This window comes from Stigmatopora argus, chromosome 8, assembly GCF_051989625.1.
Source record: "Stigmatopora argus isolate UIUO_Sarg chromosome 8, RoL_Sarg_1.0, whole genome shotgun sequence".
Classification (NCBI taxonomy): domain Eukaryota; kingdom Metazoa; phylum Chordata; class Actinopteri; order Syngnathiformes; family Syngnathidae; genus Stigmatopora; species Stigmatopora argus.
This window is the reverse complement of record NC_135394.1, coordinates 15595033-15622589: the sequence shown is the minus strand read 5'-3', so window position 1 is coordinate 15622589 and position 27557 is coordinate 15595033. Positions and strand designations below refer to the sequence as shown.

Below are 27557 nucleotides of genomic sequence, written 5' to 3'. Positions count from 1 at the left end.
ATTTGAGGGGGCGACCCTCCCGCTTACAACCAATGGGACGTCTATCGCCCCCTGTCGGCAGGTGTACTGGTTCAAGGACGGCAAGCAGATCTCCAAGCGTAGCGAGCACTACCGTATCGGGCGCGCCGCCGACGGCACGTGCACGCTGCGCACGGCCGCCGCCTCATTGGACGACGACGGCAACTACACCGTCATGGCGGGCAACCCCGAGGTACGTCGCCTTTAAAGTCCCCGTGCGCTCAACACATCACTAATGAGGCTAAATGCTACATTTGTATTAAAATATATATTTTTAACGATGTTCAATATTAAAGTGGAAAACAGAAAATATTTTTATTGATTTATTTTTAGATATCGCAAAATGCTTTTTGAGTTAAAAACACTAGAAAACATTTTGGATTGAAAAAATTGCAATTATTGATTTAAAAAGGGAATTGGGAAATATTATTTACATTTTTATCTTCCATCAAAATATATTTTTTTAATGATGTTCAATAATAAAGTGGAAAGCAGAAAATATTTTTATAGATTTATGATTTATTTATTTATGTAGATATCCCAAAAGGCTTTTTGAGCTAATCACAGAAAATTAGGATTGAAAAAAAATTGCAATTATTGATTTAATTTTTTTTTACATATGTTTTGGGGGGACCAAAAACACTTTTTTTCATGTAAACTTTAAGAACATTTGGTCGTCAGGATAGTGTCAATCAGCAAAGCTTGTGGGAAGTGCGGCATGCCCAAAAAGTCAACAATGCAAAGAAATATGATTTTATATGTTTGCAAAATAGGCAAGAACAAAAATTACAAACAAAAAATCGATTAAAACAGACAAGCGCAGAAATCATTCATCATTTTAGCCTTCATTTAAAGGTCGTTTGAGCACACCTAAAACCTCAAATATAATTTATTCCATCTTGGAAGAACATAATAATTAGATGCCGCCTCTCCCTGATTTGTTCTTGTGCTTGGAAAACCCAGTAAACCGGTTCCAAATGACCTAAGGTCAAACGTCAAAAAGTCTGTGTAAACAGCATAAAATAAACCCGGGAAAAGCAGGCAAAACTGTGTAAAAAAACAATTGAAAAAACTCAGAAAACTGCTTAAAAAAACACAAAAACCGGCAAAAAAATCGAAAATCTTGAATTTTGTGCCTACTGATTGGGCACCATGTCCACTTCTTCTAAAGTTTTAAACTTTTAAGTGCACCCTATGTCAGTAAATATGTGCGTTTTTTAAAATTTATGTTCATACAACAATAACCTATGAAAAAACCTGAAAAAAACAAGAAATAATAAAAAACTGACAACGTATTCTCCTCCACTAATCCCAGTTAATTCGCCAACCCTCCCTGTCAACGCAGATTGGACGTCTAAAAACCCCGTGCAGGGCGGCCGATGAATTAACAACCCCCCCAAAAATATTTTTTAAATTCTTAGACCTCTAAAACCCCCTTAAAACAAACTGCCCCTGATTACATTTTCTCTGGCGCCCCCTGTTGACCGCTTCCCATATTCCCCTTAGGGCCGGGTGAGCTGCACAGGACGGATGATGGTGCAGGCCGTCAACCAGCGAGGTCGCAGCCAGCGCTCGGCGGCGGGTCAGGCGCGCCGGTGGGACCGAAGCGCCGTCCCGTCTAAAAAGCGTGTCTAAAAACGGCGTCTAAAAAAAGTCTGGCTTTCGCCGCAGGCCCAGGTCGCGATCCCGAGACAGCGGCGACGAGAACGACAACATCCAGGAGCGCCACTTCCGCCCGCATTTCCTGCAGGCGCCCGGCGACCTGATCGTCCAGGAGGGCCGTCTGTGTCGCATGGACTGCAAGGTGATGGCGTCCACGCCGCGGACGCCGATTAGACGACGTGGCTAACGTTTTTTGCACGCGGCAGGTGAGCGGTCTGCCCACGCCCGACCTGCTGTGGCAGCTGAACGGGCAGACGGTGCGGCCCGACTCGGCCCACAAGATGCTGGTGCGCGAGAACGGCGTGCACTCGCTCATCATCGAACCGGTGGGCGCGCGCGACGCCGGCGTCTACACGTGCATCGCTAGCAACCGCGCCGGACAGAATTCTTTTAACCTGGAGCTCATCGTCGCAGGTGAGCGCACGGAAAAACACAACAAACAAAAAAGAATCTCATTTTCTGAACCGCTTCATCCTCATTAGGGTCGCGGGGGGTGCTGGAGCCTATCCCAGCTGACTCCGGCCGGCCCAGAGGCGGGGGACACCCTGAATCGGTGGCCAGCCAATCACAGGGCACAAGGAGACGAAGGGCAACCAATCATAGCTAGGGTTAGGCTATTTAGAGTGCTAAATTAGCCTAGCATGCATGTTTTTGGAATGTGGGAGGAAACCAGAGTACCCGGGGAAAACCCACGCAAGCCCGGGGATAACATGCAAACTCCACACAGGTGGACCGACCTGGAATTGAACCCAGGATCCCAGAGATATGAGGCCAACGCGCTAACCGCTTACACCACAAGACTACAATGATAACGTGTTAATATATACACTTAAATAGCACAATTTTCAACCTAAAAGTCCTCATTATAAAATTTAAGTTGTGACATTGCGTATCTTTATTTGGCTAATTTAGCTATATTAGCTACTAGCTACTTTTTTCTTCTCATAACATATCTAATGGTATTACAATTTAAAGTTTATGTCGCCATGTTTTCTAATATTACAACTCTCAACGTGTTTCTCATACTGTAACAACTTCATTCTCATATTAAAACTTTTTTTTCGTCATATAACATTTGATAATTACATTTGATATTAACATATTTTTTATATTCCAACTTTCTCATATTATTGCATCTTTTTCCTCCTAGTTTACAATGTAAAACTTAATTCTCATAATATTGCAACCCTTTTTCTTATAATTCTACATCATTATGTCATCTCATAGCACAACATTTTTATATTAAAACTTTTCTTCATATTATTACATCATATAATTTTAAAATGTATGACTTCATTTTTATAATTTTGCAACATTTTCCTCATAAGACTCCATAAAGCTACTATTTTTCCTCATAATTTCAACTTCTTTCTCATAATTTCAATTTCTTTCTCATAATTTCAACTTTTCTCATAATTTCAATGTATTTCTCATAATTTCAATTTATGTCTCATAATTTCAATTTCTTTCTCACAATTTCAACTTCTTTCTCACAATTTCAACTTCTTTCTCATAATTTCAATTGCTTTCTCATAATTTCAACCTCTTTCTCATAATTTCAATATCTTTCTCATAATTTAAACTTCTTTCTCATAATTTCAACTTCTTTCTCATAATTTCAATTTCTTTCTCATAATTTCAATTTCTTTCTCACAATTTCAACTTCTTTCTCATAATTTCAATTTCTCTCATCATTTCAATTGCTTTCTCATAATTTCAACCTCTTTCTCATAATTTCAATTTCTTTCTCATAATTTAAACTTCTCATAATTTCAACCTCTCTCATAATTTCAACCTCTTTCTCATAATTTCAATTTCTTCCTCATAATTTCAATTTTTTCCCTCATAATTTCAACTACTTTCTCATAATTTCAATTTCTTTCTCATAATTTCAACTTCTTTCTCATAATTTCAGCGTTCTCATAATTTCAACTTTCTCAATTTAAATCTCTTTCTCATAATTTCAACTTTTTTCTCATAAAACATGACTTTATTCTCAAAATATTTCAACTTTAATCATGTCATTTTTCCTTCTAATTTGACACCTTGTTTCTCATATTATTGCAACTTTAACCAAAGCCTATCTGACTTAATTTTTTTCAATATACGGCTAATAGTCCATTGTAGCTTTTAAGCGCTAACCACTTTTTCCATTTTTTGCACAGCCAAAGAGCTCCACAAGGCGCCGACGTTCGCGGAGAAGCTCCAGAACACCAGCGTGTCGGAAGGCCACCCCGTGCGCCTGGAGTGCCGCGTCAGCGGGGTGCCGTACCCGCAGATCTTCTGGAAGCGCGAGAACGAATCGCTGACTCACAACACCGACAGAATCAGGTGGCTATCATCCTAAATTGCCTTGCATTCTGTCGGATTGTACTCCATTATCAGATTTTGCTACCCAAGTCCATCCACTTATACTATTTTTTATACTACCCTTCCCAGCATGCACCAGGACAACTGCGGCTACCTGTGCATGATCATCCAGCCGGCCCGCAAGGACGACGCCGGCTGGTACACCGTGTCGGCCAAGAACGACGCCGGCATCGTGTCCAGCACCGCCCGCCTGGACGTGCACGGTAATCCCCCCCGAAGTTAGAATAAAATAAAAAATTATATCAAAACTTTTAAAATATAAAACTCTTTCAATGCCATTTTAATGCATTTACTATAATTTGTGCTAGGACTGGTAATCAATCGTCGATATTGAGGGGGAGGTGCTTATGCCACATAAAAGGGGAAAATATTATAATATAAATTTTTATGAGAGAAGTCATATTACAACCTGAATTGCATAATATTATGAGAATGTAGTTGTTTATTGGAATATAACAGGATTAGAATTGTGATATTTTGTGATTTAATGTCGTAAACTGGAGGTTGTGTGGTTTGACTTTGGCGACGGAAGGTCTGTATCAACGCAAAATTACTTTTGCCTTAATTCTAAGTAATATTAGGAGAGAAAAAACTCATAAAATGTTAAATTAAAGTGGTTATATTACTTATTTTTACATTACGTGAGCCAGATGTTTTGGTCTGAAATCAAAGTGTTTGGTGACGGGCATTGGCATTAGCATTAGCATCGTGATACCTATACAGTAATCCACAGGTGTCAAAGTGGCGGCCCAGGGGCTAAATCTGGCCCGCCGCATCATTTTGTGTGGCCCGGGAAAGTCAATCAGGAGTGCCGACTTTCTGTTTTAGGATCAAATTAAAATGAAGATTATAGATGTATATTAAATTTCTTGATTATCCCATTTTTAAATCAATAATTGTCATTTTTTAATCAATTTTTTCTGTGTTTTTAGTTCAAACATCATTTTATAAAATAAAAATAAAAAAGCTAAAATAAACATTGTTTTAGATCTATAAAAAACGGAATATTCAGGTCTTTTAATCCAGTTAATTTAATCCATTTATTAAAAAAATTATAAATATTATATCTAAAATGGTCCGGCCCACATGAAATCGAGTTGACGTTAAAGCGGCCCGCGAACCAACCCGAGTCTGACACCCTTGCAGTAATCCCTCGAATATCGCGGTTTCAATTTTCGCGGCTTGAATACATTGCATATTTTTTTCTGGGGTGGAATAAATACATATGTACATATGCATATACATATATATATATATATATATATATATATATATATATATATATATATATATATATAATAGGGGTGATATTTGCGTTTTTTTGTTTATCGCGGCCATGTCTGGTCTACATTAACCGTGATATTCGAGGGATTACTGTACTTCCATTTTAGTGCTATTCTGATACTAATTTTGGTATTGGCGCCCTCTAGTGGTGACCACTGCACTGTACCTAGAATGGTTCATATTTAAGAAAAACTGCAATCAATGCGATAAAAAATATGAAAGTACTAACCCATTTTTTTTCCCACTACTTTAGCAGCGTGGCAGCAACCCAGCGCGTGGAAGCCCAAGACGCTGCGTCCTTCCAGCAGCCGTTACGCCGCCCTGACCGAGCGCGGCTTGGACGTCAAGGCGGCTTTCTTCCCCGACTGCGGCCCCCTCGCGCCCGGATCGCTCGTGGAGAGCGACGACCTGTAGGGGGCGCCCCACCATCCTCTCCACTTTTAAAGTGACCGGAAAGCAGAAGAAGAAAGCGTGTCGCATTTCGGCGCAAAGACGGACTGCTTTGCTGTCACAAATTGTCCAGTTTATTTTTCTATTGAAAAAAAAAAGACTATTTCCATAGCTCGCATTTTAAGTTATCAGCCTATATTACAATCACATTTTTTTTTGTTTTTGTTTTTTTTTGCATGCGGACACTCGCTTGTGCCAAAACTGCATTGTGGCTATCAATTTCATATTCATTTTAATAGTCATCCAGCCATCATCAAGCGTGTGCGCGTGTCATTTTACTTCATCAACATTGCAAATAAAGATTGATTCGTATGATCACATGGCTTTTTTCTCTGGGGAAAAACACACACTTGATGTCCAGTCATTTTAAAGTGGGAGGGCTGGCAGGGTTTTGGGAGATCTAATGATGGTAAATTAAATGTATAGTGGGGCAACGGAAGCGCGCTGGGCCCATAACCCAGAAGTTCAAGGTTTGAAACCATTGTCTGCTAGGTTCTTACTCTTTTAGTCTTTCACAAATGATCAAGAAAATATACCTTTAAGAAATGACAATTAATAAAATGAATACATTTAAATATACATAATTGGCCATCTTTTTTGCTGGTTTCATTTGTTATTTAATTGATTATTGCTACTACGGTTTGCACAAGCAGAGTGGCGCAGCGGAAGCGTGCTGGGCCCATAACCCAGAGGTCGGTGGATCGAAACCATCCTCTGCTATGTCTATTACTTTTTCAAGCTCTCCCATCCGTTCATAAATGATAAAGAAAATATTTATTTGTATAGTGCAACTACTCTAATGCACCATATTCTCTCATACGTTTCATTAGTTTAGAATTGTCATTGACTGGGACAGTGTTTGACCGTATTACAACGGTGTGGTGTAGTGGAAATGTGCTTGGACCGTAACCACGAAGTCAATGGATCGAAACCTTTTCCACATTTTTACTTTTTGAAGGTTTGTGTGTACATAATTCACAAATAATGAATAAAATATACCTGGACGAACTCTCCACTATTTTGTGCGTGTTTTATTAGCGCCACCTCTGTTGCAGTATTCTTCCAAGCCAAGAGGAGGCAGTGTGTTAAATTGACTCCAGGCAGGCGCCGCGGCCTGTGACTGGTTATGTATCGCGCATGCGCAAATCTCGACTTCCTTTTCTCCCGTGCAGCGGAGTCAGTTCCCAGTCTTTGGCTCCGGGCTCCTTCGTAAGGAGGCCAGAAAGACTGCAAAATGGTTTGTAATACTCCCAATATGTATTACCGTATGTTCTTAAGGCATCCATCTTGCGATTGGTGGTGATTTTTCTGTCAAAACATGCAGTTATGTTAGAGATGAACGAGGATTATGTCCCGTTTGGTCGCTAGCTGGCTGTACTTCAACGTGGCCTAATGGCCGTCCGGATAAACGTACTACTTCCTGTCGTTCAAAATAAACCTCAATTCGCTGTCATTGTTTACACCGTTCTGTTTAAAAAACCTCGTTCTCGTTGACAAAATTTCCTTGTTAATTCAAATGTCAATTTGGTGCTAACTAGCCGTTTACGTTCCTGAAGCTACGAGCTAGTTAGCATCACTGCTACGAGCACGCAAGTTTGACGGTCAATTGTTTGTTGATTCTGCGCGCCAATTTAATAGTGTAATATTTTACTTGTTGGACTTGAAAATGGTTTAATACGCATGCGTGTCTTCTCCCGTGCAGGGTTTCGTTAAAGTGGTGAAGAGCAAGGCCTACTTTAAGAGGTATCAAGTCAAGTTTCGTAGGAGGAGAGGTAAGATCTCGCACGTTTTGTCTGACAATGCAAATGAAGTTAAAAAAAATGACATGCTTGTGTTCCATAGAGGGAAAAACTGACTATTTTGCCCGCAAGCGCCTTGTTGTCCAAGATAAAAACAAGTACAACACCCCCAAGTACCGCATAATCGTCCGCTTGTCCAACCGGGACATCGTCTGCCAGGTGGGTCATGTTCGGTTGCCCCGTCGCCGCTGTTGATGATGATTTGGTCTTAAAACCATGCTGCGGATTTGTTTTTTCCTTACAGATCGCCTACGCCACGATCAAAGGGGACGTGATCGTGTGCGCGGCGTACTCGCACGAGCTGCCCAAGTACGGCATCGCACTGGGTTTGACTAACTACGCGGCGGCCTACTGCACCGGTCTTCTGCTGGCTCGCCGGGTACGCCATTGCCATTTTTTCTTAGGAATTTTTAGCATTTTTTTTTTTACGGGCGCTTTCGTTCCAGCTCCTGAACAAGTTCAAGCTAGACAAGGTGTACGAAGGCCAACTGGATGTGAACGGCGAGGAGTTTAACGTGGAGAGCATCGACGGGCAGCCCGGTGCCTTCACCTGCTACCTGGATGCCGGCCTGGCTTGCACCAGCACCGGCAACAAGGTGTTCGGGGCGCTCAAGGGCGCTGTGGATGGAGGTCTCAGCATCCCCCACAGGTCAGCTCCGATAACACGACTTTGGCCTTGAGGTGTCCTCGATTCGATCGCAGGAATCGGGGCTAATCGTGTGTTTTTCAGAGGATGGTAACCAGGTTAGAAAGTTTTTATTATTATTTTTTGGTTGGGGCTGATTCACTGAGAGCTGTCAGACCTCCCAGTCAAACTTGATTGGACGTCTGTCAGCCCAAACATGATCTCTCAGTTCCAGCCTTTAAATAATGAAATGGATTTGATGTGTATAACTCAATGGCAGGGAAAGAGTTGGTGATAAATGAAATAATAATCATGAGGTACATTGCAAAATATATGTATGTACACTACTATATATTCTATTTGCACAATTCGTACAGAGTCTCAATTAAGAGCTCTCTAACATGCTGTACTTGTTTAAATTAAAATAATCCAGAGGTAAATTAAAAAAAAAATACATGTACAATGTTTTTGCTTAACTTTTTAGATAGTTAATCTAACTTAACCAAAAGAGACAAAGTCAAGAATAAAAGCTTAATTTAACTAATTTATTTGTTTATTGTGCAGTTCACGGTGAAGCTTTAAGTCTCATTATACTTGTATAATGACAAAGGCATTCAAAATGTATTCATCACATTGGACAATTTTCTCTATACCTTTTAATAATGGGAACCACATTTTTGAAAGTTAATTATTTACAATGACTTAAAAGGGTATTCTTGAACGTCGTTGACTACTTATTGTTATTTTTTGCGCTTGGTGGTGAAGCTTTAAATCTTATACCTGCATAAGGACAAAAGCATTCAATTCAGCTGTCAAATTACTATGAATTGTTGCGTTTGATGAAGGCTCGCTGAACACATGGGTAGAAACGTGCTATTTATGCCTCAGTTTATAACCTTTTTTTTTTCGTCCCCTCCGCATCAGCACCAAGCGTTTCCCGGGCTACGACGTCGAGAGCAAGGAATTCAACGCCGAGATCCACCGCAAGCACATCCTGGGCATCAACGTGTCCGAGTACATGAGCTTGCTCATGGAGAACGACGACGATGCCTACAAGAAGCAGTTCTCCCGCTACATCAAGAAGGGCATCACCCCCGACACGGTGAGTTTTTCCTCAGCGAACCGCTCCCAAATCCATCGTGCCTCAAATCGAATGTGCGAACCACCTTTCAGATTGAAGAAACCTACAAAAAAGCGCACGCCGCCATTCGCGAGAACCCGGTCCACGAAAAGAAGCCTCAAAGGGAGGTCAAGAAGAAGAGGTAGGCGCCCCGTTTTCATTTCTAATGTGCTCAGTTTCGTAGCCACCACGCTAACGCTAACGATCTCTCGGGAAAGGTGGAATCGTCCCAAGATGACTCTGTCCCAGAGGAAAGATCGCGTCGCCCAGAAGAAGGCCAGCTTCCTTCGGGCTCAGCAAAAGGAGGAAGCGGAGTGAGGCCTCGTTCTGTAGTCCTTTCGGGCCGCAGTTTTGTTCTAATAAATCTATGGAAAATGATCACGTCTGCGCCGCTGCTTGGTTTCTGTTCATCTGCTGGTGTTTCAAAAAAAAAGGTCATTTCTAAGTATGACCCAGTGCCAGTTAGCTGAAAAGGTATGTGGAATAATGTTGCTCAAGTTAAAGACCACTTCAAATTTAGCTGCCTTAATTAATACAGGTTAAACTGAAATTACATGTCAAGTTCTCCAAAAAAAAATCCTCTCAATTTTAAACCGTATAATTAATTAAATGAGACTTCTTTTGCTTTGAATTTTTAAATCATGTGTTATTTATTGGGGTGGCATTGACAATCATTGACGTCCAATTGAGTTTTTGGGGGGGTGGCTGGCAGCGACTTAATATTTGGAGTGAATGTTGACTAACCCTAGCAATTGAAACTAACTATATGACACATTCAATATGGCAGACGCACTCATGTCTTTCTTCCAGCTCTACGTCTCCTTGTAATATCCACTTTGCTCGACAGGGGCCAACATTGCTTTGGTTTTCGAATGGGGTCCTATTCAGTAGATTAGAGCTAACTCATAATTTTACATCGTGCTGAGATGCTTTCTTTTAACTCCTAATGGCATTTATCAGTATTTTTAGAAATTAAAAAAACGGAGAAAATGGGCGTCGCCTTTGGTATTCAATTCTTACCTGAGAAATTCAAATATCATTTGGCAATTATAAGATCAAACCCCCAAATGTTCAGTCAAAAATATATTAATTAGCATTTTCATCCTTTAAAATATTTTAAATTCACTTTTTAAGTTGAATTCATGTCTTTAAACACAATACACTGTTTAGTTCTATGTATATATTTTTTATTTTAAATGCCTATTAAGATGACATGTCTGCATTGTTTTGGATTTGATCAAGTAAAATTCCCCCCTAAAATGCCACTTATAGTCCAATCCAAATCCCCTTTCGTTGATCCGATTTTTTGATAGTGCGTCTTATACTCGGGTGTGAACTTATAGTCCAGAAAATACAAGATTCTATCATTTAATTGGCATGTGAAAATGTGCAATAGAGGGCCGTACGTGGCTCGCAAGGTAGCGTTTAGCATTTTTCCAGTCTAACTGCTTTAACGCTGAGTCAGTGAGTCGTAATTCAGACAAAACGTGGGCTTTTGCATGTGTGCATTAACTCCTCGCCGCTTTGTTTTTGGGAGTGACGTTATTTAGGCCTCCTCCGCCACGTCGCTTCGAAGCGGCTCGCTTTCATTAGCGGCCAACTTCTTACACTTTGGCTGCCCTTGGTTTAGGAGGAGGGGCCAAAAGAGCTTTGTTTTCTCAAGTGGAAAGGTGAATTGGGCCAGGAAGTCAATGTTATTTATTTCCAGAGAGCTTTCTCTTCATTTTCAGGTTTTCAGGGCAGAGAGTCGTGCAGGCAACCACGACGTGTCGCAAATGGGTCATTCCTATTAAAGATTATTAAAAAGTGTAATCTGGAATGGGCCCGTGAGCGAAAAGACTGAAGCTTCAACTTGTTCTTTGATGGTAAAATATGCACGGCTGTCGAAAACAATTACATTTTGGTGTTCAATTGGGTTGGGTTTCGGGGAATGCAATTCTGAGGTTTATTTTTTGTCTTGTTGCAGGTTGGAATTGCTGATTTTGCCGGGTGGCTTTCGGGTGAGAAGTGAGGTAAAGTCTTCGTTCTGATTTTTAGGTGACTTAGTAGAATTTTTACTCGACGATTTGGTCATGGGACAAAGTTGAATTTGAATTATTGAGCCTGAAATTACCCAAAGTTAGCACATCCAGTCTCTAAAAACAAAAAAAGTAATAAAAAAAACCCAAATAATCCTGTAGTAATAAAAAAATAACAGGAAATAAAAAAATATATCAGATTTATTATGAGTAAAAAAGTATAAAATTGTAAACTAATTGAAAAAAAAAATTAAAAAAAAAATCCACTTAAATGTTTTAATCACAACTTGTTTCTGTTTTTATTCATTTCAATACAATTAATATTGTTTTTAATATTTTATTAAAATATGAAATACATTTGTTAACAAAATATACTGTAACACTAAGAATTCAAAACTGGGTGTCCATGTACTATAGCCTGTTTATTTTATTTTTTTAATTAAAATAGTTTTTCTTTCTAACTAGCATTGCTAATGTTAGCAACATCAGCAGAGTGGAGTGCGCTGGGCCCATAACTCAGGGGTCGATGGTTCGAAACCATCATCTGCTATACTAACTCCTTTGGAGAACAAATGATAAATGTATACGTGTAAGACTTCTTGATAACATTCCCCACAAGTATAATAGCACTTTACCTAAAAAAAATCCCCGGTAAAAAAACTGAACAGAATGAAAGTAGCGTCCATTGTTTCAGAGGACAGCAATGTGTTGTGGGAGGAAATCTGACCTGAGGGGTCTCCCGCCAGCACCCATCAGATCACATCTGACACAGGAGCACCCCCTCCTTACAAATCTGCCGCTTTATTGCACCTCCTCTGCCCCCCTTCGCTCTAACCCTTCCAAACAGGATAAAAATAAATGTTTATTGTCAGGCATGCTGTGCGCGCTCCTGTCTGGGAGATGTGTGACCCAAAAGGACTTTTGCCAAACAACAAACCTTTGAAAATCACTGTTTCTTCACCGTTTTTGAGTCATCAGCTGAAAATCTTCTCATTTTAAAGTCGACTTCCAATTTCAAATTATTCTCATCAAAGTTTTATCAGTAGGAATCAAAGAAACACCCTAAAAATGATTTTAATATCTCATTTTTTTTTTACACCGGCCCATCAAGTTTGGGTTCACATGATGTTAAAATATGTAATGTACTGGTTTTATTCTCCTAAATTTGACTTTTTCCTCCCAGTATGACTTCCAATCTCATAATATATGATGTTTTGTGATCAGACAGGTTTTTTTTTTCCTTCCAATTTTGTTTCACTAGTTAGGTTAGAAATTTATTTCATCCCGTATCCTGGAATTTTTATTAATTTATAATTGTTTTCTTTTTTTTTTCAATGTATTTAGTAAATATTTAAGTAGAATTAATAAAAAAATGTAGTGTACTATTTTAAATAGTAGTATCTATGCGTATTTTGCAAAGAAAGAACAAAACATATATAAAAAAAATATAGATAACTGATGAGGGCAAAATCTTTTTTTATTATTGTTTTTTTGCAATTGACACCAATAGACGTCCTATTATTATCACCCTTAGTGCCAGCGAACGAGTGAATATTATAACAATTTGATTCTACAGTGTGCAACAACATATGCATTTTCGAGCGATTAAATGGCATTAATAACAAGTTCACACATGGTGACATGATTTAGCTCACGCCCTTTCGATAAAGCTCGAAAGCCCCCTTTACTGTACCTCGGAAATTATCCACTTCTCTACCCACTAAGTTAAATAAAACATTACAACATACATAGCCCGTGTCATTTCGCTGTGTTATATTTTAATATAAAATTATACTACGCAGTTAGCGCGCTAGCACGAACATTCCTTTTTTTTTCCTCGACATCTCGCTTCATTCACGTACGCGACAGTCAAAAAAAGTGTGTAAATTCCCAGGGCTCGTGAACGCCCCGCTATTCCCCCTCCCTCCCTAGCTTCCCAGTTCGTTTCCAGGTCCAACAGAACACTACCGAACAGAACACAATCCCTCCTAGCATGGCGCTGTGAACACACGCTTCGACCTTTAGCGTCAACTTCTGCTTTATTTCACGTGGAAGAACCGGAGAAAACACAAAAACCACCAGAGAATGGATATAATAGAACTCGCTTGTTGATTGTTTCATTTTGTAAAGGGGGGAGTAGAGAAATAGTAGTAGTAGTAGTGGGGGGAAGCTCGCTAACAAGTAACGCTAGCCACAATTGGGAGTTAAAGCACGCCAAAGGTAAGTAAAATGTGATAAATAGTTTATTGTTGCTGTCTTTTTGCTCTTATTTGCTTGCTTTTTTTTAAATTTGGAAGTGGTGTAAAACTTGGGAACTCCAAGTTAAAGCTAGCGAGTCTAACACGACTTGTACGAATGTAGTTTTACTAATAGTAACTAATAGCTAACTAGCATCACGTTTGCATTTTAAAATGATATAAAGTTTAGGCTATTGGTATTGTCTATTGTGTGGTATTGGATTTATGACGTGTTATTTTTTTCTGTAATATTAAATCCTTTTTTTGGCATAAATACTTATTCATATGACGCGTTGGTTTCATCCAAAACACCTGACCGAAATGAAGATAATTACAAAGCCATTTTGACTTTTTTTTTTACGGTAATGGTATTTTGGGTTGTTTTATAGTGAAATTATGACTGATTATTTTTTTCTACAGTATAGAATTGTGATTTTTTGGGGTAATAAATGTTGGTTTCATCCAAAACACCTGACCAAAATGAATAGAATTGACACGCCATTTTGCCTTTTTTGCTGTAATAGCTTTAGAATACATGTTAAAAATGTAAATGTGTGCATCGCAATAATGGAATGTTTTCAGAGTTTCCCTCTTTTATAAACCTGACGGGACGTCAGCCTTTTTCCCCCTCCTAAGAACTGATAAAAAACATTCTTTTAGCAATGTTAGTTGATGTGAATATTCGTTTCTTTGTTGGAATTCGATTATAAGGCTTGATTTGATAGGCAATTTTAGTTGCAAAGTGATGAAAACATGTCAGATATGCCTTAAATTTGGGAGTTGGGTAGTGAAAGTGCATAATTTGGGAATTGGAGGTTTGCCACAAACTGTTAAAGGTCATAGTCGATTAATCTGTAGTTATTTTTGTGATGTGTCGACTTATCGCATTATTTATTGTCGTATCACTGAGCTTTATGTTAGACTGTAAATATGCATTGGGACTAAAAATTTATGGCTGCAGAAAAGTTGGACTATGATTGTTATGTAACTGTTTGTTTTCTGAAGCAAAAGCAGATGTTTGGGAATATCTCTTTAAATCATTGCAAAGATAATCATCAGGGAGGGTTTATTATTTTTTTAAACATTTTAGTTAATCAAGCAAAACACTAAAGTACTAAAAACTAAATGTTCTCCTCTTACATGAAAATAATATATTTTTAAAGTACAATGGAAATAAGCCTACCGTAGATTATTTTCAGTTTGTAAAACAAAACACGTTTGTGTCGAGCTCTTACATTAATTTCTGGTATGAATAATCAGGAATATTTTACCGACCCAATTCCGAGTTTTATTAGAGCTTTTTAAAAAAATATATATTAAAAAATTAAAGCGGGACATATCCTTTCCAAGTGTAATTATGTCACAATTCCGACATCAAGCTTCACGTCACAGGTGCGTTTATCCGCTTTGGCAAATTAGATTAAACCTGAACATTAAGCACCTGTGAGTTACGCTAATTAGGCTGCCGTTGCGCTTATAGTTGCTGTTTTTCAACTTCTGGGAGATTACTCAACTAATCACAAAAATACAATGGAACGATCTGTGTCAGCCCTCCCAGTCAAATGTGATTAGACGTCTCTCGCTTTTAACGGCAGCTGATTATTTAATACCTAAAAATGTACATTAATTGATTTAATAAACCCGATCTTTTTCCACCTGATTCCGATCCTCTGAAAATGACACGATCGGGCTCCGTTTCCGATAAATTCCGATCCGATTTCTGATTAGGGACATCCCTCATTTCGGTCGTACCTCTACTTACGAATGCTTCACCTTACAAATATTTCATGTTACAAAATTGTTCTGAAATACAATTATTTGTCCAATTTAAAGATGAATAGAATATAAATAGTCACAATCTAGACATTTCTTTCATTTGTATACACGTTTCATACAAAATTGATATACTTTTGGATCCAAGATGGTGGCACACGGGGTGCAGTGGCTCTTTGCCTTGTGCAATATTTTAGAATTTACCTTGCCAGGATGTGACTTTTTATATTTTTATATTACTCATTTATGTTTTTACTGGGAAATGCACTTTTTGGAGTAGCACCACCAATTTCGTTATACACATCTGTGTATGATGACAATAAAGGCTTTTGATTTTATCATTTTTAAAGGGGCTTCGATTAAAGATTGTGGAACGAATGATGCTAATTCTACGTAAAATATGCCTATACTTGCAAAAAATCCAAGTTACGCCAAAACTTCTAGAACCAATTCTGCAATTTTGTAAGTAGAGGTATCACTTCAACGTATCCAAGCCCAATTTGTAAGTAGAGGTACTACCGTACTACGGCTTCAATGTATCCAATCCTGGTGCGATTGCCTGTTTTTCACAGGTCCGGTGACCCGGTTCTCGGTACCGTTGATTAACCCACTCGTGTTGACCCTCTTCGACAGCTTATGCTAATGCTGCGGCCATAACGGCGCGGGGATGGCGTGACGGCTGCGCGGTGGGCGTGATGTTTTTCTGCTGAAAGCGCCAGCGCCAGAATGGAGGAGTCGGTGTTGTTGGATCTGCTGGAGTGCCCCGTGTGCCTGGAGCGCCTGGACGCTTCGGCCAAGGTCCTGCCGTGTCAGCACACCTTCTGCCGCCGCTGCCTGCAAGGCATCGTGGGATCCCGCGGCGAGCTGCGCTGCCCGGAATGCCGCACGCTGGTGGAGTGCGGCGTGGACGAGCTGCCCAGCAACATCTTGCTCGTGCGCCTGCTGGACGGCATCAAGCAGAGGCCGCGGAGGGCCGTGCCCGTCGCCGCCGCCCCCGCCCCCAATGGGGCGGCCCGCGGGCTCGCCGCCGGAACCCGCGCCGAACAGGGGCCGCCGGGAGCGCAACCTCAGCGGGCCCAGGTGAAGAGCTCTCATGTGCGGGTGAGTACAAACTGTTTTTTTTCCTAACACTGCCGCAAAAAGGTTTCGGGGATGAAATTATCCACATTTTTGCGCTGAAGGTCTCATTTGTTTTGGGATTTAAACCAGCATGAAATGACTAAAGTAGGGGTGTCCAAACTAATTCTAGCTCACAGTCCAATTTTTATTCACCCGCAGCAAATGATGAAAATATTATTGAAAAAGGCCCGCACAAGAAACTTAAATTCAGACTACATTTGTTTGTAGTTCTAACTTTTAACACAAGATGGAGTCAGTCAGTTCAACAACCTGACATGTTGAAGATTATTAGAGTCGTGTTAATATGAATTGATATATAAAATGTAGCCAGATTCACTCCAATTGATAGTAATCGACATTCAATTAAAACGTAAAATTCATTGCAAATAAAAGTGGAATAAATTGATATGCACATTTGCTTCTACCCGAATCAAAACAATACAGAGCAAATCTGTGCGGATTAAATGAGCCACGTTGTATTACCGCCGCTAATCCTAGCCGCGGATTAACTGCGATCATCGCGAAATGGAAAGCAGCCGGTCAACTAACGGACGCGACTCAGATTTCGTAATAATTTCACTCGAAAGCTTTACTGCTTTTGGAACAGGCCAACGGCCATTTCTTGCCATGTCACACTTTATCCGGACCCTTCCTGTGTGGCGTTTGCATTAGTTCGCTTGCTTGGGTTTTCTCCAGGTACTCCGATTTCCTTAAAACAACCCCAAATTAGGCATGCTAGGCTAATTTCCCCTAGCTACAACTAATTGTTTTTGTCTCATTGTGCCCTGCGATTGGCAAACATCCAATTCACGCACCCCCCTCACCCGCCTGCTCTTCTACAGCACCCCGTGACCCTTATGGGGCTAAACCGAACAGAAAATGAATGCATGAATTAAACAGAGTACCCAGAGAAAACCTACACAAACTAAATATCCAGCGACGACCCACCGAGGATCGAACCCTCGACCCCAGAACCAAATTCCTGACCACTTTTCCACCGTTCCACCCCTCCAAAACATATTTGAAGGGCCGCTCGACGGAACAGAAAATAAATGCACAAATTAACCAGACTACCCAGAGAAAACCCACACAAACTACATATCCAACGAGGACCCACCTGGGATCGAACCCTCGACCCCAGAACTGTGAGGCCGACACCCTAACCACTTTTCCACCGTCCCACCCCACCAAAACATGAATATTTGAAGGTCCGCTCGACGGAACAGAAAATAAATGCATGAATTAACCAGAGTACCCAGAGAAAACCTACACAAACTAAATATCCAACGACGACCCACCTAGGATCGAACCCTCGACCCCAGAACTGCGAGGCCAAATTCCTAACCACTTTTCCACCATTCCACCCCACCAAAACATGTTTTTTTTGTGAAGGGCAGCTCCAATTGCGAGCCGCTGTGACCCGCACAAAAAAAATAAATCAAAAGGGAGGATTGGGTTGATGAAAAGATGTCAAGTCCTTGTGTCAAATCATCAGAATGTCAACACGCTGATAATGTATCGCTACGTCCCGAGATCATAGTGGCTACAGTGTGGCTTTATTCACTGGTGCGCCTTTCAAAGCCGCTTTGGCCTTCTGGGAATTTCCCCGGGCTCTGTAAAAAACCCCGTCTCGGCGGACTTCCCTGGCTCTCTCGGGGCGGGTTGACACTTGACCCCCATTTTGCTCCGGTTCAAATCAACTCCGCGGTGGCACTTCTCCGATAGTGCGGTTCTTTTGATAGAGGCTAAACGCTATCGTGCAGCTGTCAATACAAGCACAAGCGCTCTTCTCTAATGAGAGAGCTAAAGTCCGGACCGGCCTCGCAGGTGGAAGGCCTCGGCGGGATCAAAGCGGATGCCGGGCGGCCCTCCGCGGGGTCCCTGGCGCTTGGCTAACCCCGCTGGTCACCCTCAGACTCGCTTCTTCATTGTCCGGCGGGCCAAAACGTCCGGCTAAAAGCGGCTCTTTTTCTTTTTGGGATCCGCCGCCCCACCTCCGATTGGTGTATGGCCAGGAGGGCCGGCTGACAGATGCACAACAGGGTTTTGTTTCGGGGACCCTTGTGATCTCGCTGCCCGGCCGACACAAGTGGAGGGACTGCTAACGTTAGCGTAGCGGCGTTCCAAAATTGGAAGGACATTTTTTTTCATGACCTTCAAGTTTTAAATAAGACAAATGCACTTTCTGAGGAATAAATTTGCAAAAAAATGATTTGAAATACTAAAATAAGGAACAAAACTGGATAAACTATTAAAATGAAATTTAATCCTATTTTGGTCCTTTAAATATAAGCCTCATAAATTGTCCTCAAATGTGGTCGGTCTAAATTCTAATTCTTATTGTTATTACTGGTTAACATAATTTATTATATATAAATTAAAAAATATTACAGACTCATTTAAAAAAAATAAAAATAAAATGAACACTCCCAGTAACACTATAAGATAAATCTTAATTATACTATCTTTATTAACATTTTTTATGAATTCCTTTTCTGTTTTAAATATAGAAATAATTTGTCTCATCAAAATATGTTTTGAAATAAAATAAATTATAATGAGAATATAGCTTTTCCATTTTTTAAATTCCAAAAAATAAAGAAAAAAGGTTAAAACTTTAAAAATACATTAAAACAAGAATAAATAAATACAAGAATATTTTCCCAACAAATAAATAAGTACCATTTAAAGGCATAATTTTCCTTTTTGACTCCCTTTAAACCGCGACGACAATTATTTCAACCAACACAATATTTCCAATACGAATCACGATATGTCATCCCTCCCAGTTAAAACGGATTGGACATTTAGCACCGTCAACGGCAGCCAAAAAGTCCTTAAGAAAAACGCCCAAAAAAGAGGAAGTAACAGACGGAAATACCACAGGAGAGCAAAGCATTTTCAATTTTTTTTTTTTATTGTCAAGAATTTTCAAAGCAAAACATCCTCCAATTGCAGGAAGCCCAAATGTTTGGCACAAAGTCATCTTTTCCTCCCCCCTTTCCTCCCCCCTTTCCTCCCTCTTAACACCATCTCCGGGGCTGCGCCAGTTGTTTGACACTCTTTTCTGGCATTTGCTCGGACTCTGCGTAGGGGGGGGACGGGTGGTCCGCTGGAACCTTTCACACACAGTTTGAGGACTCGCATCCCACGGTGCTCGCAAACATGGTCGTTTCCACTTCCCCCAAAAAAACGGACAAATATGACCAAATCCTTCGTAGTTTACCATGCCAGTCTCGAGCAAACTCCTAAATACGCACTTTGTATCAAAACCAATCAAGCCAATGTTTCAATCAATGAAAATGTTGTTGTTTTTGGGTCGCCATTTTAACTTGGCATGAGAATTTCGTTTCAAAATGCAACGTTTTAAATGAGTTTAGCATTTTGCAGCTTGTCAAAACATTCCATTATTTTTGAAAGTCGCGCGCTCGCTGTTCTTTCAAGCGGGGAGACGTGTTACCGTATTTTCTTGCATATTAGCCGCCTCCGCGTATAAGCCGTACCCTTAAAATTGCCTTAAAATCGTTAAATGTTGCAATTTCTCGCGTATAAGGCGCACCCCTAAAATTGCCTTAAAATCGTTGAAATTTGCAATTTCTCGTGTATAAGCCGCACCCCTAAAATTGCCTTAAAATCGTTAAATTTTGCAATTTCTCGCGTATAAGCCGCCCCCTGATTCACAATTTTCACCTCCATGTTCATGGTTTTAATAGGGAGTACAAATGTGTTACTTTAAAGGCAAAATCTTAAGAAAAATCATCGCAAAAGCATATAATATAAGCAACAAAATACAGTAGGTATATATAAATATATATTATTTTCTTAGATAGAAATAAATATACATATCTCAACATATTTTTTTGCGTTACCTGTTAGTTGAAACCACGCGAGGACATCCCTACTTTAAACCGACAATACAAAAAAACTTAAGAACAGGTTTTTCTAGTAGGTAAAAAGATAGATAGCCGCTTTGGGTATGTACTAATGGGCTAAGTTGACTTGAGGTCACTGCGCACAGTTTGTAACTACAAACCCTGAACTAGCTGGTGTTTCCAATACAAATGTCTTTTTTCGCGACAGTGACATGAGCTCATACCAGAGCAGCACAAAAACATTATTCAGCCCGCTCTCCTGCTGTTATGAATTTTAATGTGACATAAACGGACCCACATGGGCAAAAAAATAAAAACCCCAACGCTAGAAAATCCCCATTGGCCACAAAACTGAATATTTATGCGTATTTAAAAGTTTGGTAAAGATAGAGCCCGATTACTTTAAGGCACAGGTGTCAAAGTGGCGGCCCGGGGGCCAAATCTGGCCCGCTGGATCATTTTGTGCGGCCCGAGAAAGTAAATCATGAGTGCCGACTTACTGTTTTAGGATCAAATTCAAATGAAGATTATAGATGTATATTATATTTCCTGATTTTCCCCTTTTTAAATCAATAATTGCAAATTTTTTAATCCAATTTTTCCTTTTGTGTTTTTAGTTTAAATATACAAATATTTTCGGTTTTCCACTTCAAAAAAATATTTTTTTTTCATTTGAAATAAAAAACATGATTAAAAGACAATTTCCAATACTTAGAAAAAATAGCTCAAATAAACATTGGTTTAGATCTATAAAAACGGACTATTTAGGGCTTTTGATCCAGTTCTTTGAATCCAATTTTAGAAAATAAAAAAAATCTAGATATTAGATCTAAAATGGTCTGGCCACTTTTTTTATATAAATGGATTAAAAGAACTGGATTAAAAGCCCTGAATATTCAGTTTTTTTATAGATCTAAAACAATGCTTATTTTAGCTTTTTTAAAATATATTTTTAGATTTTACAAAATGATTTTTGAACTAAAAACCCAGAAAAAATGGATTAAAAAATTTCAATTATTGATTTAAAAGGGGGAAAATCAGGACATTTAACATACATATATACTCTTCATTTTAACTTGATCCTAAAAGAGAAAGTCGGCACTCATGATTTACTTTCCCGGGCCGCACAAAATGATGCGGCGGGCCAGATTTGGCCCCCGGGCCGCCACTTTGACACATTGCTTTAAGGTATAATGTTTTTTGGTTCTTATTAATTAAAAACTGCCCCCCAAATATGCGACTCCAGTGCGACCTATATATATTTTTTTCACTTTTAATGTGCATTCTTTGGCTAGTGTGACTTATACCCGGGTGCGACTTATAGTCCGAAGAATACAGTAGCTTAATTTTTTGACGGAAAAAGAAATATAGGCACCCGTGAACAAATTTTGAATTTGCGGCCTGGTGGAGAACCGGGAGGAATGCGATGTGACAAAAAAAAAACAGGCAATGTCAAAACGTTCCCGGCATGCTCGCCAGCGACGGCGTAATGACGGGCTCGCGTCACCCGGGCGGAGGTCGGCGAGGCTTCCAAAGCGGCGTGACGTCATCAAAGCGAACCGGCCTGACTCATCGACCTCAGACGAGGGAGGCGGGCAAGAATTTTAATGAGAACCTCTGCAAAAGAAAAACACAAACATTCTTCTTAGCCGTAAATCAAGTAGCGAAGAGTCAAAAAAAAAAATAACAGGGAAACAAAATTGTTTGATGTACGCGTAGGAGAAGGTTTTTAAAAAGAAAAACAAACTGTTTGTTCAATTCCCGTTTCTCCTCGGCTAACAAAGACGGTAACGTGAGAGACAAAAAAAAAGCTGCGGAAAAGTAACGAGGTCTCTCATTTTTTTTCTTACTTTTAACGATGACGGAAAGAGAGCAAGGTCATCCGTCACTTTGACACGGTGGAACATGGCGAGCAGCTGCGGCCCATGCCGCCGGAACACCCAGAATCGAGTCGGGGATTGACGGCGGATTTGGGGGAAATGAGGCCTAATCTCAAGGCAAATGTACAAAATAAAAGCTTAGGTTCGTCTAATATCGGCTCGAGCTTGAAATGCCCTAAAATGAACCAGAACTGACCTTGAAATGCACTAAAATCAACAGGAAGTGACCTAGAAGTCCTCCAAAATAATAGAAAGTGACCTAAAAGCCCTCCAAAATAATAGGAGGTGACCTAGTAGTCCTAAAATAATAGGAAGTGACCTAAAAGTCCTCCAAAATAACAGGCAGTGACCTAGAAGTCCTGCAAAATAACAGGCAGTGACCTGGAAGTCCTCCAAAATAATAGGAAGTGACCTAGAAGTTCTCTAAAATAATAGGAAGTGACCTGGGGGCCCTCCAAAACAATAGGAAGTGACCTAGAAGTCCTCCAAAACAATAGGAAGTGACCTAAAAGTCCTCTGAAATAATAGAAAGTGACCTAAAAGTCCAACAAAATGATAGGAAGTGACCTAGAAGTCCTCCAGAATAATAGGAAGTGACCTAAAAGTCCTCCAAAATAATAAGAAGTGACCTAGGAGCCCTCCAAAATGATAGGAAGTGACTTAGAAGTCCTCTAAAATAATAGGAAGTGACCTAGAAGTCCCCCAAAATGATAGGAAGTGACCTAGAAGCCCAACACAATAATAGGAAGTGACCTAGGACTCCTCAAAAATAATAGGAAGTGACCTAGGAGCCCTCCAAAATGATAGGAAATGACCCAGGATTCCTCCGAAATAATCGGAAGTGACCTAGGAGTCCTCCAAAATATTAGGAACTGACCTAGACGGCCTCCAAAATAATAGGAAGTGACTTAGAAGTCCAAAACAATAATAGTAAGTGACCTAGAAGTCCTCCAAAATAATAGGAAGTGACCCAGGATTCCTCTGAAATAATAGGAAGTGACCTAGAAGTCCTCCAAAATAATAGGAAGTGACCTAGGAGCCCTCCAAAATAATAGGAAGTGACCTAGAAGTCCTCCAAAACAATAGGAAGTGCCCTAAAGTCCTCTGAAATAATAGGAATTGACGTAGTGGCCCTCCAAAATGATAGGAAGTGACCTAGAAGTCCAACACAATAATAGGAAGTGACCTAAAAGTCCTCCAAAAGAAACTTTTGTTTCTGCTATGCTAGCCAGCTAGCTAAGCCTCTACTGGACCATAATGATAACCGAAGACATCCCCACAAATGCCGCCGAGTTCAACCCTCCCCCCCGTGGCTCTTTGGCTCCAACCCATGACTACAATGACTTTTGAACTCCGACCCCTGACCCGTAGACAGCCCCCCCCTGTGGCTTTAAGCGCAAAATTTTACTTCGATTCAATTCAATTGTAAATATGCGATAAAAAATATGGTATTCCTCAAAACTGGGTAACTCAAACCTCTTTCTCTCATGCAAAAAAAAATGCATCCTTCTTTCAACCACTTCCTCTTTGGAATCATTTGGCGTGCGGGAATAACCGGCAAAACGTCGCCAATAAAGATGCAACCGATAACCCGATACTCTTGAAGCGCCGGCCAGCGCCGTCGTACTTCTGCCGAGCTCGCTCGTCATCAAAATAATTCCGTCTGTGTTTTGGAAAACACGGGCCAACGGGTTGGCCGCTGTTTACGCTGCGGGTAATTACCATCCTCGCCGTGTCGGGGTTGACGTAATTCCCGAGGAGAGGTTCAAAAGAGCAAATGGCGTGATTCCTCACCCCCCTAGCCCCCCCCGCCGGAGGGTGAGGCGACTCCCTCGTCGTGGACTTTGCGCTTTCCCTTTTGTCTTTTTTTTTTTTTACCCGTCTTTTAAGACGCGCCAGACCAAACACAAGCGGGAAGGACTGGACTTGTTTTTCCTCCGTCTCAAATCTGCTTCAATTCGCCAGACGGAGGGAAGTCGCGCGTTAGCGTCTACGAGGAATTCCAAGCGCGGTCGCGGGTCGTCAAGCCCCCCGCCCACCCCTCCACGCCGCCCCCCCAACGTCAACGTGTCTAATCGTGTCTCGCGCCGCCGTCTTTTGTGGGAGTACGAGCCGGCGATTATTCGTGCGCTTCGTTTCCCGTCAAAGAAGCCACGTCCCTCTGGCGACTTGGTTTGAAAAGAGCTAGCTAAGTGCTAGCGTGCGGCGACACGCTTCCGCACCTGAAAGCCTTGAGGCCGGGGTTGGGGGGGTCGGACTCCATTCAGTGGGCGGGGCAGAGTAATGATGAGGAAATTGCACGTGGGCTGGACCAGTTTATTTTTGGCCTTAAAAGTTAGAAGTGGAAAAGGTGAAAATGTATTTTCAAATTTAATTTCAACATTAAGAACATATTATTATTCAACAAAAGAAAGCAGTCTTTTAATTGAGACTGATGAGCGGTACTTGCAGGGAAAAGGGAAATAAATGAGGTCATTGATTTTTACTATGATTTGGACAACGGCGCCGGGCCGGATTAAAAAGCCTAACGGGCCGTATATGGCCCGCGGACCGTAGTTTGAAAAACGTGTACACACGCCAATACGAGCGAATCCGGGGGCGGGGCGAGCGAGCGAATCCGGCGACGAATAACATGTACACACACGCCAATAATACGCAACTTATTGATAATTTTGATATTAGATATTTAGATATTAATGCTCTAACATTGGCAATGCAATTACAAACTCACTCTCTCTCTCATGATTATAATTTTGAGAGTGAGCGAATCCGGCGACGAAACATCCGTTCGCCGAACTGTCCGTCGACCAAACGTCCGTCAACCAAACGTCCGTCGGCCAAACGTCCGTCGACCAAACGTCCGTCGACCAAACGTCCGTCGACCAAACGTCCGTCGACCAAACGTCCGTCGACCAAACGTCCGTCGACCAAACGTCCGTCGACCAAACGTCCGTCGACCAAACGTCCGTCGGCCAAACGTCCGGTCACGGGAAATCTTACGTGGGTCGGACCAGTTTATTTTTAGTTTGTTTGGATTCACAGATTTCATTTTTGGTCGACGTTTAATCTGTCTGTAATATTACAAGATTGAAGTACAGTGGTACCTCGAGATATGAGCTTAATTCAATCCGGGACCGAGCTCGTATGTCAAATAACTCTTAACTCAAATGAACGTTTCCCATTGAAATGAACTAAAAACAAAAATAATTTGTTCCAACCCTCTGAAAAAAACACCCAAAACAGGATATTGGATTGGAAAAACAGAGTAACAAATAACTAGTGGTTTAATAGTACTAAAATGTGTTTAATAGTATTAAAATTAGATGGAGAGAGACTTTTTGCACGGCAACGCGCTTGTAACATAACATAAACAAATTTAAATGAACTTGGATTACGATGCACAACTCAAAAAAATAATAATTTAACTTTACGCTAAATTTAATTATAATTTTGTTTGACATTTTGATAGCTTTCTTCTCCTGGGTTGGCTCTATTGGCCCCGCCTCCACCCTGACTTTCAGATGCAACCTATTGTCGGTTGTTTGCTTTTTGTATTCCCTTCAAAATATTCCCAAAAGGATGCACACACGTCCTCACAAAACTGCTTATCGTGTAATATTAGTAGATAAAAAATATTGACATGAAATGTGATTACATTTTGAAATTAAAATCATTACATTGCTCAAACCGAAGGTTGTTCAACTTTTGGCAACAATGGTCAGTGTGAAAATTTGAATTTGAAAGACTTTTTGGAGGGTTTATTTGATTCTTTTTGATAAAAGTTTGATCAGAACGACTTTATATTGTTCATTTTAAATTGAGATTTTTATTCAATGCAAAGGTTGGGAAACACGGCTGTACTAAACCAATCCCGTGTCTCCAGCTTTAACGATTTTATCAGCTTCCGGACACGCTATCTTTGCAATTTCCAAAGTGGCCCTCGAGTACCTGTTTGGCCTAGGAGGAACATTTTGACCTATGACCTTTGGTTGTGATTGGTGGGCGACCACCGGCCGCTTAAGTGTTGTGTTTTCGTCCCTGGGGGCAAATAACGATTGGTCAAGATTTTTTTTAGTGGTTTGACCTTCGACCCTTGCGGCCATTACTGCTCTGGAAGAATTTTTTTGATTTTATTTTAGTTCGCTCACCTTCAGCAAGACTTTGAAAACTCGGTGCCTTAAGCTAGTTTGGTTGGGTGGTTTATTGTTGCACATACACAAAGGCTCAAGGAACTTTGTTTGCAAACTCGTAGGAAGTCTGTTGTTGTTTATGGCGGTAGATGACTAGTTTTTTTTGGACTAGGATGGCTGGCAGCAAATGATCGTCAAAAATCATATTTCGTAGAGCAAGGGTGTCGGACTCTGGTTGGTTCGCGGGCCGCTTTAACGTCAACTTGATTTCACGTTGGCCGGACCATTTAAATATAATATTTAGATATTTTTTTTAATAAATGGATTAAAAGAACTGGATTAAAAGCCCTGAATATTCAGTTTTTTATAGATCTAAAACAATGTTTATTTTAGCTTGTTTTAAATATATTTTTAGATTTTACCAAAATGATTTTTGGACTAAAAACACAGAAAAAATGGATTAAAAAATGACAATTATTGATTTGAAAGGGGGAAAAATCAGGAAATTTAATATACATCTATACTCTTCATTTTAATTTGATCCTAAAACAGAAAGTCGGCACTCATGATTTACTTTCTCGGGCCGCACAAAATGATGCGGCGGGCCAGATTTGGCCCCCGGGCCGCCACTTTGACACATGTGAGCTACGGGTACTAAAATAAAGCTCAATATTATCTCATTCTTTTCAAATAGTTACTTATTTGTCCAATAGGTCCTTAAAACAATTAAAAAACACAAACAGTAAATTACTGATTACTCCCGTTTTGGTTTTAGCTAACACACAACTGACGTTCAAAATAAAGGAATGTTTCGACAACGTGCAAAATGCTAAACTTTGACGTAGCGAAGTAAATCGCCGGAAAAATAAACATTGCTTTATTTTTAAAAAATGTTCTTTTCATAGTTTTGGTGCTACTTTCTAAATAAAGGAATGTTTTGACAGTGTGCTAAATGCTAAACTTTGACGTTGCGTCCCGAAATGAATTGTTATGGTGAGTCCAGCCAAAAAATCAAATCTTTCAACATTTTAATTTTAAATGATTAAATTATAAATAATTGTAAATCGTTAACAAAAATATTACTTGATTATTTATTAATATTTTACATTTTCGTAGTTTTGATACAAAATATTCAAATGTTTAGGGCAGGAGTAGCGGTACGGAGAAAAAAACCAGGGTGCTTTGAACGCAGCATTCGGC

At 40.2% G+C, this 27557-nt stretch overlaps 3 protein-coding genes across 5 annotated transcripts in view; all 3 read left to right on the top strand.

Moving 5' to 3' along the window:
• The window catches only part of palld (palladin, cytoskeletal associated protein), a 42365-nt gene extending 36263 nt beyond the window's left edge, over positions 1-6102 (top strand). For all 3 annotated transcript variants that reach the window (XM_077607213.1, XM_077607214.1, XM_077607212.1), the window contains exons 17-23: positions 62-211; positions 1525-1613; positions 1690-1822; positions 1887-2094; positions 3846-4011; positions 4120-4253; positions 5588-6102. In XM_077607213.1, coding sequence (XP_077463339.1) covers positions 62-211; positions 1525-1613; positions 1690-1822; positions 1887-2094; positions 3846-4011; positions 4120-4253; positions 5588-5748 — 1041 coding nt within the window. In that variant the 3' untranslated portion in view covers positions 5749-6102. The remainder of the gene's footprint in view (positions 1-61; positions 212-1524; positions 1614-1689; positions 1823-1886; positions 2095-3845; positions 4012-4119; positions 4254-5587) is intronic.
• Positions 6103-6918: 816 nt separating this feature from the next.
• rpl5b (ribosomal protein L5b) lies at positions 6919-9706 on the top strand. The gene is given in 9 exon segments (XM_077607236.1): positions 6919-7002; positions 7004-7021; positions 7487-7556; positions 7627-7742; positions 7828-7962; positions 8030-8232; positions 9133-9310; positions 9382-9470; positions 9547-9706. Coding segments are annotated over 9 exon segments (990 nt in total). The 5' UTR covers positions 6919-6921; the 3' UTR covers positions 9647-9706.
• Positions 9707-13280: 3574 nt separating this feature from the next.
• Positions 13281-27557, top strand: part of sh3rf1 (SH3 domain containing ring finger 1) — a 42625-nt gene continuing 28348 nt past the window's right edge. Inside the window, exons 1-2 of the mRNA XM_077607224.1 lie at positions 13281-13566; positions 15990-16457. Of these exons, the coding sequence (XP_077463350.1) occupies positions 16083-16457 (375 nt within the window). The 5' untranslated portion in view covers positions 13281-13566; positions 15990-16082. The remainder of the gene's footprint in view (positions 13567-15989; positions 16458-27557) is intronic.